The sequence below is a fragment of the Cololabis saira genome, chromosome 10 (genome assembly GCF_033807715.1).
Source record: "Cololabis saira isolate AMF1-May2022 chromosome 10, fColSai1.1, whole genome shotgun sequence".
Classification (NCBI taxonomy): Eukaryota; Metazoa; Chordata; class Actinopteri; order Beloniformes; family Belonidae; genus Cololabis; species Cololabis saira.
In genome coordinates this window covers 20,495,041-20,509,278 of record NC_084596.1, presented here as the reverse complement: position 1 = coordinate 20,509,278, position 14,238 = coordinate 20,495,041, and the positions used below count along the sequence as shown (strand labels likewise).

Below are 14,238 nucleotides of genomic sequence, written 5' to 3'. Positions count from 1 at the left end.
ACGTGTGGTGGTAATCTTGCTTAATAAAAGGGTTCTGCAGTAAACTCCGTGTCCTCTCTATCCTGTCGGTCGGGCCCCGTAGCACTCGCTGTGCTACACAGATCATCGCTCTCAGCATCCATATGACTTTGTACTGTTAGAATTCTGTTCTTTTATCTGCTGCACCAGAGGAAAATCCAGAGAACAGAATTAATTTGACCAGTGAGGACAGTTTCTACAGTCTCAGACCCAAACAGAAGGAGTTGTGTTTTTTAGGAGTGTGGGTCGCTAGCCTTATCGGTTTGAGCCACATGCTAAGTAAGACCCCCAAGACCTGTCACATGTTTTAGTTCTCTGGTTCTGTTCATTGTTTTACTTGAAAAGGAGACTTGGCTAAAAACCTACAACAGCCAGGACTTTCAGGAACCAGGAAATGTCCCAACCCCACGGGTAACCCTTCAATCAAATATTAACAGTACTGATCAATAAATAAACCAGATAGGAGACCTGGGTCTCGGCCCGTGCTTCAGGGAACATGATAATGGCCAGGAACCACTCAGAACCAGCCAGAACCACCCATAACCAGCCAGGAACCAGTCAGAACCAGCCAAGAACAACTCAGAACCAGCCAGGAACCACTCAAAACTAGCCAGGAACCAACCAGAACCAGCCAGGAACCAACCAGAAGCAAAAACTGGACTGTTCTGAAGTGTCCTTCTATGAGACCTGGGGTCCATTTCACAAAGCAGGTTTAGTCTGTTAACCCTGAAATGAGGGAAACTCTGAGTTTTCCGTTTCACAAAGGGAGGTAACTCAAACCAGAGAAAGAGGAGTAACTCTAGCCTGTTTCACAAAGAGAGGTAACTTAAGCTCTCGGTCAGTTACCGTAGTAACAGACGCTCTGAACCTAACCTGGTCGGGACCAGGTTTATCTCAATGAACCTGGAGTTTCTCTGCGTCTCCGCCTCTTTCAGAGCCACACGCTCATTTGATTTCCTCATTCATTCAGTCAGCAGGCGAGTTTTGGTGAAGTTCTGCCGTCTGTCATTAAAAACAGAGTCAGTATATATATTAGAAGTCCATCGTCACGAACATGGCATGTCCTTTTGATGAAGACACAATTGATGAAGGTGCAGCATTAATGCGCAGAGAATTAAATATTCGTCGGGAGATGGTTATCAGACCGCGTATCGATGTTCTCTCATTTCCAGACAATTTTCTTTTTGAGCGGTACCGTTTCACATCACAGTCCATCAACTGCATCCACAACCTAATCCGTCCTCACATTTGTAACATAACTAGTCGCAGTCATGCTCTCACATCCCAGCAGATATTGTGTGTTGCGCTGCGTTTCTTTGCCAATGGAGGTTTTTTGTACAATGTCGGAGATGCAGAGCACCTGAGCAAGGCAACTGTATGCAGGGCGGTCAGAAAAGTGTGCCTTGCCCTGAAACAGCTTTTACCTATCTTTGTGGTTTTCCCTGGACATAAACCTGTCCAAGCCATCAAGGAGGAGTTCCACATGATTGCAGGTGAATGATGTAGAGATCTGTTAAATTCATTTTATATTATATTCTGTTAATGACATTGTGCTGCAACCTCAGACTGGAATTAGTCATTTTAATTTCTTTTAGGATTTCCCAGTGTGATTGGCTGCATAGATGGCACACATCCCAATCACAGCTCCCTCACATAATGAAGCCGATTATGTGAATAGGAAGTCTATTCACAGCATAAATGTGCAGGTACATGTAGATTGACTACTGTTTCAAAATGTTAAGACTGCATCATAGTTCAACTAACACCTGTCACTCTCTGCACTGTCAAGATCATATGTGATGCTGGATACATCATATCCAATGTGGAGGCCAAGTGGCCTGGGTCTGTTCATGACACACAGATGTATCGTGAGTGTAACTTGAGCAACAGACTGTAGGGTGGTAAGCAGCCTAAAGATTTGCACAATATCATTCACTTGTCTCCCTCCTTTAATACACTCTAATGTATCCACTATACATTACAGGAGAGTTTGATGGCTTTCTGCTGGGTGACAGGGGTTACCCATGCCAACCTAGGCTGCTGACCCTTACCCTGACCCTGAACCGGGCCCCCAACAGAACTTCAACCGGGCTCACTGCAGGACGAGAGCCCGGGTGGGGTGTACCATAGGCCTGATGAAAGCCCATTTCCAGTGCCTACGTCACCTCAGGGTGACCCCTGAGAGGGCCTGTGACATTATTGTGGCATGTGTTGTTCTTCATAATATTGCCACTATTAGAGGAGAACAACACCCTGCCCTACAGATTGAAGACCCTGATGATGACGACCCCATCCACCTCCGAGCTATCCAGTATGGCAGAGCAGTCAGAGACACCATATGCCAAAATCACTTCCGAGATTAAGTCACCATCATCACCACCACCACAGAAGTCAAATAAAGACATAATGCACATTTCACTTGGTCTTCTTTATTTCCTACAAATGCAAAAGATAGTTTTTTTTATCTTTCCAATAGTTAACATTCCAACAGTTAACATAATTCACATGTGACCATGCACCCACCTCTAACTTGTGCTCCAGTATTTCAATTTCCAAATCTGCCTTCCTAATCTGGCGGTCCAAGTATATAATTTCTTTATGTTTTTTAAATCTTTTTAATCAGGTGAATCTTGTAAACTTCTTCGCCGTATGCGCACATTCAAATCTCTAATTCCATTCGGGTGAAAAAAGCAGACCTCCTCTTTCCCGTTGCCATGGTGACTTGTCGAATCGGGGCTCCATTGATGCTGGCTTTTTATAGTTATGGTGCACGCGCTTAACTCCAGGTGAAACTACTTAGAGTTGAGTAAATTAACTCAAATCAGCTGTTCTGGAACCAAAAACTCAAGAGTTTCCGATCTCAGAGTAGATCAACTAAGAGTTTAGGATTAGACTCAGAGTTTGTTGAACCTGCTTTGTGAAACGGACCCCAGATCTACTTCCTGTTGGACATCTGTGGAAACATCTGGAACCTGTAGGTGGAGAAGAACCTTCAGACCTGTGACACCTGGAGACGTTTGAGGACCAGAACACCTGTCTACAGGTGAACACGTGTCCATGAGTAAAGTTTTAGTGGCTGTTATTAACAGTGTGTGCATGGGGGCAGAGAGGAGGAGACACAGTAGAGGGTCACAGGCCTGGACCTGGACCTGCACCTGGACCTGGACCTGGACCTGGACTTGGACCTGGACCTGGACCTGGACCTGGACCGCCTGCATGAGGACTGAGGTTTCTGTACATGGGGGCGCCTGCCTGCCGCGGTCCAGAAGATCCATCATCTCTGTCCAGGACAATTTCATTAGTTTGTTTTTAATAATTCTGTTGAGTTAAAAAATACGTCTGATTATTATTTGTCAACATTCAGTAGATTATTATTATTTATCACTACTTTTAACTTAGTTCAGTGATCATTGTTAGTTTATCTTACCCCCCCCCCACTTGAGCCCGTTGTCTTTATGACATTCATGAAAAAACATCTAATTTTTAACATTAGCATTTTGTGAAAAGAAAGAGTTCACTTTTGCATATGACAGACAGACACTTGATTTTCCATGAATTTCCTTTTTATTATTATTATTATTATTACTATTATTATTGTGTGTCATCACACATACAACAACATTTCATCAACAGACACCATTAAACCCAGTGACAGCAGTACGAGGCTCGAGGAGCAACTCACACGTTTATGCTCATTTGCAATTAGACACAACTGGTTTGCACATTTTTCACGTTTTGAAACTCGGCAAAATATGTTAACAGAAGATTGTAGAAGTGAATCAACAACCGGGACAAGGAGGTTCCCTCCAGGAACCCACATAAGGATGTGGTACAGAGGACCGACCTGCATCCAGAAGCGCCTGAAGACTGGAGACGTGACAGTTTATGACCAACATAGGACCTTTCATTTCAAAATAAAATCACCGTTAATTAAAGACAGAGAATTAAGTCATTTGTTTGGGAAAAGATCTCCAGTTTGGCTCTATGGAAACGAATCATCACGCTTTTCGTCGTCAGGACGTCTGTCTTCATCACGTCTGTTGTCAGCACCTCTTGGAGTTGAGGTTCTGATGGGATTTGCGACATCATAGGCCGGTCCGACCCCTGCTGAGGTCACTGCTCTGCATCTGACCACATACTCTGTGTTTGGTGTCAGGTCGTTCAGCGTGACCTTTCCAGACTTCAGTGCTGTCTCCTGTCTCCAGCCTTCCTCTCCATTGATGCAGAACTCAACAGAGTAGGAGGTGATGTTCTCTGCTCCATCTTTGGGGGGAGAAACCTTCAGAGTCACACTGTTGGGTTTTGTTTCAACTACCGTCACAGATTCAGGCTTTGGCGGAGACTCGAAGGGGCTGCGAATGGCGTTTTCATAAAGGTAGATGGCTGAATCTTGCTGCATCTTGTTTAGTGAATTCACTGCAAGGAACTTCATTTTCTTGTTCTTCTTGTTGGCTTCTGCGAGGTCACTGAAGAGCTTTGCGTTGTTCTTCATTCCTTTTAAAATTCCTTCAGCGGTGAACCACGGAACCCCCATTTTGTCGATTGTTGGGGAAGGTGGATCCGAAGGTGGATTCGGGTAGCTCGATAACTCTGAGAGATATGGTTCGTCACTTCCGAGGAAGGGGAAGAAGAAGCACACGGCATGTTCTACGCTCAGGGTTTCGGCGTACAGCTGCTTTTCAGCAGAGACAATCTTCGTGTCCTTCATCATTTCGATGTGGGATTTGAGGATGCTGATCTCGGTCTCCTTACTGTCCATCCACTGGTTCAGTTTCCAATTGCTGAAGGGAGAGGAACGTCTCTTCTTCAGGATGTCTGCGAGGACTTTCTCATCCGCCTGTCCTCCACGGATCAGCGGTAGCTTCTCGGCCAGTTGTTGCTGGAACTCCAGCCTGAAGTCGGAACACAGTTCTCTGAAGGTCTTGATCTTCCATGTGAGCTGAGGGAACTGCCCCGCCGTGGTCTTCACCGCGTCGTTGCACCTCACTTCCAGCTCGCCGAAGTTCTCCAGGAGCCTGTGCGCTTCTTGAACCAACCCTGAACTTATCTGACGTTCCAGTTTAGCAGCGGAGTTGTCGAACAACGTCAGCGGCAACATCCAGACCTTCACCGGGACGCTGTTCTCCCCGTTGGGTCCCAGCAGCCGCGGCAGATTCTGGTAGACCTTCACCGCATCCTGGAATGTCAGAGGATTCTCAGCCAGAACAAAGTCTCCGTAGAATGTACAGGAGAACTTTTCAGCATTTTTTTTCTCTGTGTTTTCCTTTTTGCCAGAAGCTTTACCTTCTATGGTAGTATTGGGAATGTCGTTGACTGCCAACTTAAACTCTGCCTGAATGAGGTCATGCTTTTCATCTTTAGACACCTCGCGGTCGAAGACGAAGAAAGCGTCGGCCCCGTAAAGAATGCTTGTCACCACATGCGTAGCTACGTTATGTGTGGACTCGTGCTTCATGCTCCCCAGATGGTCCATGGACAGTTCCTGGATCTTGGTGGTGGCCTTGTAGGTCAGAGTCATCCTGGCCTGGTCCTTGGATTTCGTGTTGTCATTCAGGTACTTGGCAGATCCTTCAGCCTGAATCATTCCACCCATGATGCTCAGCTTCAGAGATCCGCTGACATCTAGGCCGGAAAACTTGCTTTCAGTTGTTTGAGCTGCCTCAACTTTAAAGTTATTATATTTCTGTGGTCTTTCTCGAATGTGTTTCTTCAGATCGTCTTCGTCCCACAGAGTCATTCCTGAAATAAAGATGGAAACAAATAGTAAGTTGAGCTCATTATAGATGAAGAAGATCCTAGAAGATCCACATGTAGTTTTGGAGGACTGTTCTGGTACCAGGAACCATTACTATGGAACCTACTTCCAGTTTGGGTTCAGGAGGCTGACACCACCTCCACCTTTAAAATCAGACTAGTTAGTGTTAGTAAACCTCTAGTTAGTGTTTAGTAAACCTCTAGTTAATGTTCAGTAAACCTTTAGTTTAGACTCAGCTGATCTGCCATCACGCAGGGACCTCTGACTTATATGCTGTTATTATTCAGTAAGCCTCGAGTTAGTGTTTAGTAAACCTCTAGTTAGTGTTTAGTAAAGCCTCTAGTTCGTGTTTAGTAAACCTCTAGTTAGTGTCTTGTAAACCTCTAGTTAGTGTTTAGTAAAGCCTCTAGTTAGTGTTCAGTAAACCTCTAGTTAGTGTTTAGTAAACCCCTAGTTAGTGTTTAGTAAACCTCTAGTTAGTGTTTAGTAAACCCCTAGTTAGTGTTTAGTAAACCCCTAGTTAGTGTTTAGTAAAGCCTCTAGTTAGTGTTCAGTAAACCTATACTTAGTGTTCATTAATCCTCTAGTTAGTGTTTAGTAAAGCCTCTGGCTATTGTTTAGTAAACCTCTATTTAGTCCTTAGTAAACCTCTAGTTAGTGTTTAATAAACCTCTAGTTAGTGTTCAGTAAACCTCTAGTTAATGTTTAGCAAAGCCTCTAGTTAGTGTTTAATAAACCTCTAGTTAGTGTTCAGTAAACCTCTAGTTAGTGTTTATAAATCCTCTAGTTAGTGTTTAGTAAACCCCTAGTTAGTGTTTAGTAAACCCCTAGTTAGTGTTCAGTAAAGCCTCTATAGTGTTTAGTAAACCTCTAGTTAGTCTTTAGTAAAGCTTCTAGTTAGTGTTTAGTAAACCTCTAGTTAGTGTTTAGTAAAGCCTCTAGTTAGTGTTTAGTAAATCTCTAGTTAGTGTTTAGTAAAGCCTCTAGTTAGTGTTTAATAAACCTCTAGTTAGTGTTTAGTAAAGCCTCTAGTTAGTGTTCAGTAAACCTCTAGTTAATGTTTAGTAAACCTCTAGTTAGTGTTTAGTAAAGCCTCTAGTTCGTGTTTAGTAAACCTCTAGTTAGTGTTTAGTAAACCCCTAGTTAGTGTTTAGTAAAGCCTCTAGTTAGTGTTCAGTAAACCTATACTTAGTGTTCATTAATCCTCTAGTTAGTGTTTAGTAAAGCCTCTGGCTATTGTTTAGTAAACCTCTAGTTAGTGTTTAATAAACCTCTAGTTAGTGTTTAGTAAAGCCTCTAGTTAGTGTTTAGTAAACATCTAGTTAGTCTTTAGTAAAACTCTAGTTAGTGTTTAGTAAACCTCTAGTTAGTGTTTAGTAAAGCCTCTAGTTAGTTTTTAGTAAACCTATACTTAGTCTTTAGTAAAGCCTCTAGTTAGTGTTTAGTAAACCTCTAGTAATTGTTTAGTAAACCTCTAGTTGGTGTTCAGTAAACCTCTAGTTAGTGTTTAGTAAAGCCTCTAGTTCGTGTTTAGTAAACCTCTACTTAGTGTTTAGTAAACCCCTAGTTAGTGTTTAGTAAACCCCTAGTTAGTGTTTAGTAAACCTCTAGTTAGTGTTTAGTAAATCCCTAGTTAGTGTTTAGTAAAGCCTCTAGTTGGTGTTCAGTAAACCTCTAGTTAGTGTTTAGTAAAGCCTCTAGTTCGTGTTTAGTAAACCTCTACTTAGTGTTTAGTAAACCCCTAGTTAGTGTTTAGTAAACCCCTAGTTAGTGTTTAGTAAACCTCTAGTTAGTGTTTAGTAAACCCCTAGTTAGTGTTTAGTAAAGCCTCTAGTTAGTGTTCAGTAAACCTATACTTAGTGTTCATTAATCCTCTAGTTAGTGTTTAGTAAAGCCTCTGGCTATTGTTTAGTATACCTCTAGTTAGTGTTTAGTAAACCCCTAGTTAGTGTTTAGTAAAGCCTCTAGTTAGTGTTTAGTAAACCCCTAGTTAGTGTTTAGTAAAGCCTCTAGTTAGTGTTTAGTAAACCCCTAGTTAGTGTTTAGTAAAGCCTCTAGTTAGTGTTTAGTAAACCCCTAGTTAGTGTTTAGTAAAGCCTCTAGTTAGTGTTTAGTAAACCTATACTTAGTGTTCATTAATCCTCTAGTTAGTGTTTAGTAAAGCCTCTGGCTATTGTTTAGTAAACCTCTAGTTAGTGTTTAATAAACCTCTAGTTAGTGTCTAGTAAACCTCTAGTTAGTGTTTAGTAAAGCCTCTAGTTAGTTTTTAGTAAACCTCTAGTTATTTTTTTAGTAAACCTCTAGTTAGTGTTTAGTAAAGCTTCTAGTTAGTGTTTAGTAAACCTCTAGTTAGTGTTTACTAAACCTTAGTTAGTGTTAGTAAACCTCTAGTTAGTGTTTAGTAAAGCTTCTAGTTAGTGTTTAGTAAAGTTTCTAGTTAGTGTTTAGTAAACCTCTAGTTAGTGTTCAGTAAAACCTCTAGTTAGTGTTTACTAAACCTTAGTTAGTGTTAGTAAACCTCTAGTTAGTGTAACTAGTCTGTTGGGGTGAGTAGTCGTAGCTGCAGCTGCAGGGCCAGACTGGAGCAGCTGACCTGCTCTAGTCTGAGACTTTCAGAGCTACACTGCCCCCCCTAATATATCTGTTTTTTTGGACCAGGCATATATTTGTATATTTCTTCTCTCTGTTCTTCATCCTATCTTTCCTATCTTTCTTTTCCTGCTCTACCTGCTCTTTAGCAGGAGGGTCCCCCCTTATGATCCAGGTCCTGTTCCGATCTCTGCCCTACTAAAGGGGACTTTTTAGCTGTTATTGATGATGTAGTAATTGATCGGGGGTCATTGTCTGGACTCTGGAAAGATCCTAGAGACAACTTGTACTAGACACTATATAACTACAACTCAATTGAATTCCTGTCTGAAAAAGTGAATGAAGGTCAGTCATCCCTCAAGGAGCTCTTTGTTGCCCAGATCCATGGATCATAAAGACCTTAGAACTATTCAGACCAAACATTCCTTCCCAGCTGAAACAAAGCTAATTCCACAGGTGCATTCTCACCTGGTACCAGGCACTCGTTGCGACAGTCATACAGCATCCCAAGGCCGAAAGGCCGTCCGAGCGCCGCAACTTCCATGGCAGCAGATTCCATTGTTCAGTCTAAAGTGGGCACAACAGAAAACAGGGTTTTTGTTAATTCTCTCACTTCCACAACTTCAACTCATTATTTAACACTTACTAACAGCAAAGCTCAGGTGAAGCTGCTGGTATCAGAAACTTGAGGAAAATTACAGCTTTCAGTTTGTCTACAGACCACTAGGGTCTGGATCCAGACCTGCAGGTCCTCTACAGACCACTAGGGTCCAGATCCAGACCTGCAGGTCCTCTACAGACCACTAGGGTCTGGATCCAGACCTGCAGGTCCTCTACTGACCACTAGGGTCCAGATCCAGGCCTGCAGGTCCTCTACAGACCACTAGGGTCCAGATCCAGGCCTGCAGGTCCTCTACAGACCACTAGGGTCCAGATCCAGGCCTGCAGGTCCTCTACAGACCACTAGGGTCTGGATCCAGGCCTGCAGGTCCTCTACAGACCACTAGGGTCTGGATCCAGGCCTGCAGGTCCTCTACAGACCACTAGGGTCTGGATCCAGGCCTGCAGGTCCTCTACAGACCACTAGGGTCCAGATCCAGACCTGCAGGTCCTCTACAGACCACTAGGGTCTGGATCCAGACCTGCAGGTCCTCTACAGACCACTAGGGTCTGGATCCAGACCTGCAGGTCCTCTACAGACCACTAGGGTCCAGATCCAGGCCTGCAGGTCCTCTACTGACCACTAGGGTCCAGATCCAGACCTGCACGTCCTCTACTGACCTCTACAGAACTGGTTCTCAAAGAGAACCGGTTCCCGATTCCGTGGGATCGTAGACCCGTCTGCCTAACGATTTCGTTAACGGTTCTGCCAATGTCTGACACATTTAAGTGTTGACGTAATTTACACGTTTCTATATTTGGCTCAGAATGTTTCCAACATGGCGTGGAGGCAGAACCGCACCAACGTCAGGTTTTAGGTCAATAAAAGGACGATACCGGGCCGAGTGTAGCCGTAGACTGTTTACAACCGATCAGGGAGGATAACGGCCAGCGATTGGCTGAGAATGAAGTTGAGCTCAAAATTCGATTTGGTTCAATTCCCGCCGGGGACGCTGTGGGCGCTGAAGTGCGTGTTAGTTCCCCCATGGGTGGGGTTGGAGAAAGGGCTTTTCTGTGTGGAGGTTGCATGTTCTCCCCGTGTTCCCTTGGGTAGCAATGTCAGCTACCCTCACAAAAACATGCAACAGTCCTGGGCTACACATGCCCCCTCTGGTCAGCCTGGGCGCCAGATGGGGAGGGGAGGATCTGGCCGGAATAACGTGATACTTCCACGCGCTACGTCCGGCCAGAGAAACCCCACCCTGTCTGGTGAAAAGAAGCGGCCTGCTCACTCCTCAGGTTAAGGAGGAGACCTGAGTTCAGTGCGGGGCCCTCCCGGGGTTGGTAGAGGGAGCAATGCCCAGGACTGACTTAGGTAGAGCACTGGGTGATGAAAATGGGGAAAAAAACCGGAGATAAAAATATTTTTAAAAAAAAGGTGAGCGCAAAATTCTGGTGATGATGATGGCTTTAAAGCAGTGGTTCTCAAACTTTTTTCGTCATTCCCCACTTTGAACACGTGGGAATTTTCAAGCCCCACTTGCCCCGACGCCCCAACAAAAATCTTGACGAATTACTTCAAATTATTTTAAATGTATTGAAATTACTAGCACCAATTATATCATTCATATTTGATACTGAATCAAAATCAAAAACAACAAATAACACAAAGTTCAAAAAGAGAAAATAAAAGTGCAGTTGTGCTAGCATAACTTAATTTGCAAAAACATAAACAAGTGAACTTTCCCTGCATTACTAGTGGGTGCAGTTTGCCTGTTTTGCACTGAGCATCCTTTCAAAACGGGGTTGCAGGCTGGAAACTGCCACTCTCAAATCCTGCTCAATGTTGAGCTGGGATCTGTACTTAGTTTTTAGAGAAGCAACAGCTGAAAAGCCTCTCGCAGAGATATGATTTGGCAAAGGGAAGAAGGATGTTTAAAGCTTTCTGTCCGATGAAGGGATATACTGCTGCCGCCGAATGGTCGTGAAAATACACTTCACTCTAACTGAAATAATACTGTAAGCAAATAGTTTCCAAATGACTGCAAATAAACATCTTACCTGAGGATAGAAGATAGAAAACATTCAGCCCTCAGAATAAACTCTGAGTTTAAGAGGAAATATATTTTCTAGTCATGTTTTAGAGTGAAAACGTAATTTTTTAACATGAAAAATGAGCTGCATCACATCTGAGCAGAAGAAAGTTCATATTGCCTCAGAACGTTGATGCAACCCTGAACGTTCCCCGGACACGTTCCCTGGTGATGCAGTTAACTGCAGATATAAACCCTGAAGGACACTAATGTCCAGCTACTCACAGTGATTCTGCCGGTGACTCTCACAGTGATTCTTGCAGTTCCTCCAGCTCGTCTGCTCTCTCTGAACCAACGCCGCTCTTTTATACTCCACAGGTGTAGAGGTCAGATTCGTTGATTTCCCGCGGACGGCGTGGAAGGACTTTGGACGCTAAGAGGTGCCAGGAAAGACGAGGAGAAGCCGAGGTGGGAGGCTTTCAGGGAGGCTGATGCCAATATCCTGAACTGTTTTGGGTTTTGCTGCAGATTTAATAGATGGTTGGAGTTTGGTCGGGTCCAGATTCCCTCTTAACTGCTTTGTTATTTGGGTCCGTTATGTCTGTCATTTCCCATCATCCCATCAGCTCTTCCTTTGAAATTCCGTCATGTGTTCATGGAACCACAACAAAACCTGGGCAGAGTTTTCCACCAGATGGCGCCGGTGTCCCACCTGTAAAGCACCTGTGACTGATTCCATTTCTGTTAGGAAAAAAACTGTTTTATGTCTCTGAAAACACAGCAAGTCCTGCCTGAAACCACGATCTCTCAACCCGACTGTTAAACCCCAGAAACGAGGACATCTGTTGGTGTTTCAGGTTCTCTGGCTCCTGTTTTATTGTCCTCTCTGAGAGACATTTCTGTTGCTGTTAGCATATCTTGTGATGTATTGTTCTATGATGGTTTGTAGACTGACATGGGGATCACTGTGTGTTTCAACTTGACCGTTTACTCCAGTCCTTCTCTGCTTGTCATTCAACAAGTAAATACGTTAACAGCGCCCCCTTCTGGTCAGGCGGTACCATCACATTTCTGTTCATTAAAACTGACCTGTACATAACAGAAACCTCCTTAAAGGTGTCATTCCTGAAGGATCTGCTGATCCCAGTGAAACGGTTGCCGACGCTGAAGTGACCGAATGCAGCCACAAGGTTCTTCACAGAAACCTGAGAAAAAGCATTTTTTCTTCAACTTTCTTCAACTTCAGGTTTACTGAACACTAACTAGGGGTTTACTAAACACTAACTACAGGTTTACTGAACACTAAATAGAGGTTTACTGAACACTAACTAGAGGCTGTCATGTTCGTGCTTGAATGATGAGGCCGTGTTGATAACAATTAACTTGATTTATTAACTCACGTTCTTAACAACATACATGTGTCTTCATGCAGTCTTGCTCAACCCCGTAATATAGCACGGTACGTTGATTACTAAACCAGTACTGCCGTCTAGCAGTCACACATATAATAGCATCCAATCATAACATCCCCCCTTTTCTAAAACAAAATGTATTACCATGAATTATCCATTAGCTGTGTCAGTTATTTAAACAATTTCCCATGTAATCTAACCCTGACACATACAGTGCCTTGCAAAAGTATTTGGCCCCCTTGAATTTTATGACCTTTTGCCACATTTCAGGCTTCAAACATAAAGATATAAAACTGTAATTTTTTGTGAAGAATCAACAACAAGTGGGACATAATCATGAAGTGGAACGAAATGTTTTGGAAATTTCAAACTTTTTTAACAAATAAAAAAAAAATTGGGTGTGCAAAATTATTCACCCCCTTTACTTTCAGTGCAGCAAACTGTCCAGAAGTTCAGTGAGGATCTCTGAATGATCCAGTGTTGACCTAAATGACTAATGATGATAAATGGAATCCACCTGTGTGTTATCACGTCTCCGTATAAATGCACCTGCACTGTGATCGTCTCAGAGGTCCGTTTAAAGGCGACCTATTATGAAAAACAAGTTTTTTCTTGTTTTAACATATATAAAGTGGTCTCCCCTCACCCTGCCAGCACAGGCGAGACAAAATACCATGAATTTCTGCAAGGTGTCTGACCCCCGCCGGACAGAATCTCCCAGTGTCACGTGATTTTTTTTGAGCCGATTAAAATCTGCGCCTAGGGTGACGTCACCCTAGGCGCAGAGGTTCGGCCTCCGCTGCTGAAACCACGCCCACAACCAGCTCTCTACGCCAGCTGGAGCGGTCCTTCCTTGAGCCAGTCGGACGCGGCGCCGCGGCGGAGCGGATCCGGGTTAAATCATCCAGGTTCCCGGGTGGTTTGGGAGCTGGTTCCTCGGGGGTCCGTCCCAGGTCGGATCAGCTTCACCCTCCGAGATTTTCAGCCAAATCAGCCAAATGTCGGTTTGATCCCCGGTAACGGGCGATGCGCAGAGGATGCGCCCCGGAGCCGATCTGTGCGCCTGCCGTGGGGTTGCGGCGCCAGCGCGCAGCATCCGCCGGGCGGATCTGGCTGGGTCGGTCCCCGGGAGTCCCTGCTACCAGTCCAGGCGGGTTCCTGCGGTCCCGGCCGGTCGGAACCGGTCAGATTCCCTGGTTAAAGCCGCGGTGATGCGCGCTGCTCCAGCCTATTTCCTGGTTCCCAAAGCGGGGTCTGTCCGACTAAATTCTCCAGGTTCCCAGCCGCTTTGGGAGCAGGGATTCCTGGGATACGTCCCAGGCTGGATCAGCTTCACCCTCCGAGATTTTCAGCGAAATCTGTCGGTTTGATCACCGGTAACGGGCGATGCGCCGCGGAGCCATGCGCCGGGCGCCCGGCGTGGGGTTGCGGGGCCAGCATTCAGCATCCGCCGGGCAGATCCGGCTGAAATAGTGCATAAATGTTATTTATATACAACTCATATTTAAATTTTTTTAACAATAAAGTTGCCATGTGTGAAAATTCAGTGTTGTGATTTATTTACAGGCTTGGGCTGCTCTGGCGGAGCGAGGTTTATTCTCCTCCCCTGCTACACGTCATTCAGGGAGCCAATCAGCACAGAGCCTCACTATCATACCCCCCCTTCCCTTAGAATGGAGCACAGAAAAAGGGGTTAGAAGCGGTAAAACTAGTGACACGGCCCACAGGCTGGATTTCTGATTTATGTAGAAAAAACAAGCTTTAGATTGTTTTTAAGACATTCAAGGCCTGTTTAAAATATACATTAAATGCCATAATATGTCCCCTTTAA

General features: G+C 44.4%; 1 protein-coding gene and 1 pseudogene across 1 annotated transcript; one reads left to right on the top strand and one right to left on the bottom strand.

The window, feature by feature from the left end:
* The first annotated feature begins 1,150 nt into the window (after window positions 1–1,150).
* On the top strand, window positions 1,151–2,381 carry LOC133452202 (putative nuclease HARBI1; annotated as a pseudogene).
* Window positions 2,382–3,569: 1,188 nt separating this feature from the next.
* On the bottom strand, window positions 3,570–11,401 carry LOC133451904 (stonustoxin subunit alpha-like). The gene is made up of 3 exons (XM_061731059.1): window positions 11,281–11,401; window positions 8,831–8,929; window positions 3,570–5,757 (listed from the first exon to the last, which is right to left on the bottom strand). The coding sequence occupies exons 2-3, from the start codon at window positions 8,919–8,921 to the stop codon at window positions 4,001–4,003; spliced, it is 1,848 nt and encodes a 615-aa protein (XP_061587043.1). The 5' UTR covers window positions 8,922–8,929; window positions 11,281–11,401; the 3' UTR covers window positions 3,570–4,000.
* Between the last annotated feature and the right edge of the window lie 2,837 nt (window positions 11,402–14,238).

What these genes read in the sequence shown, in the direction of transcription:
- LOC133451904 (XM_061731059.1), bottom strand. Translation starts at nt 8,921, where the DNA reads ATGGAATCTGCTGCCATGGAAGTTGCGGCGCTCGGACGGCCTTTCGGC. An exon ending in CAACGAGTGCCTGGTACCAG is followed by an intron (nt 5,758 to 8,830) that starts GTGAGAATGCAC and finishes TCTTTATTTCAG; the next exon opens with GAATGACTCTGTGGGACGAA.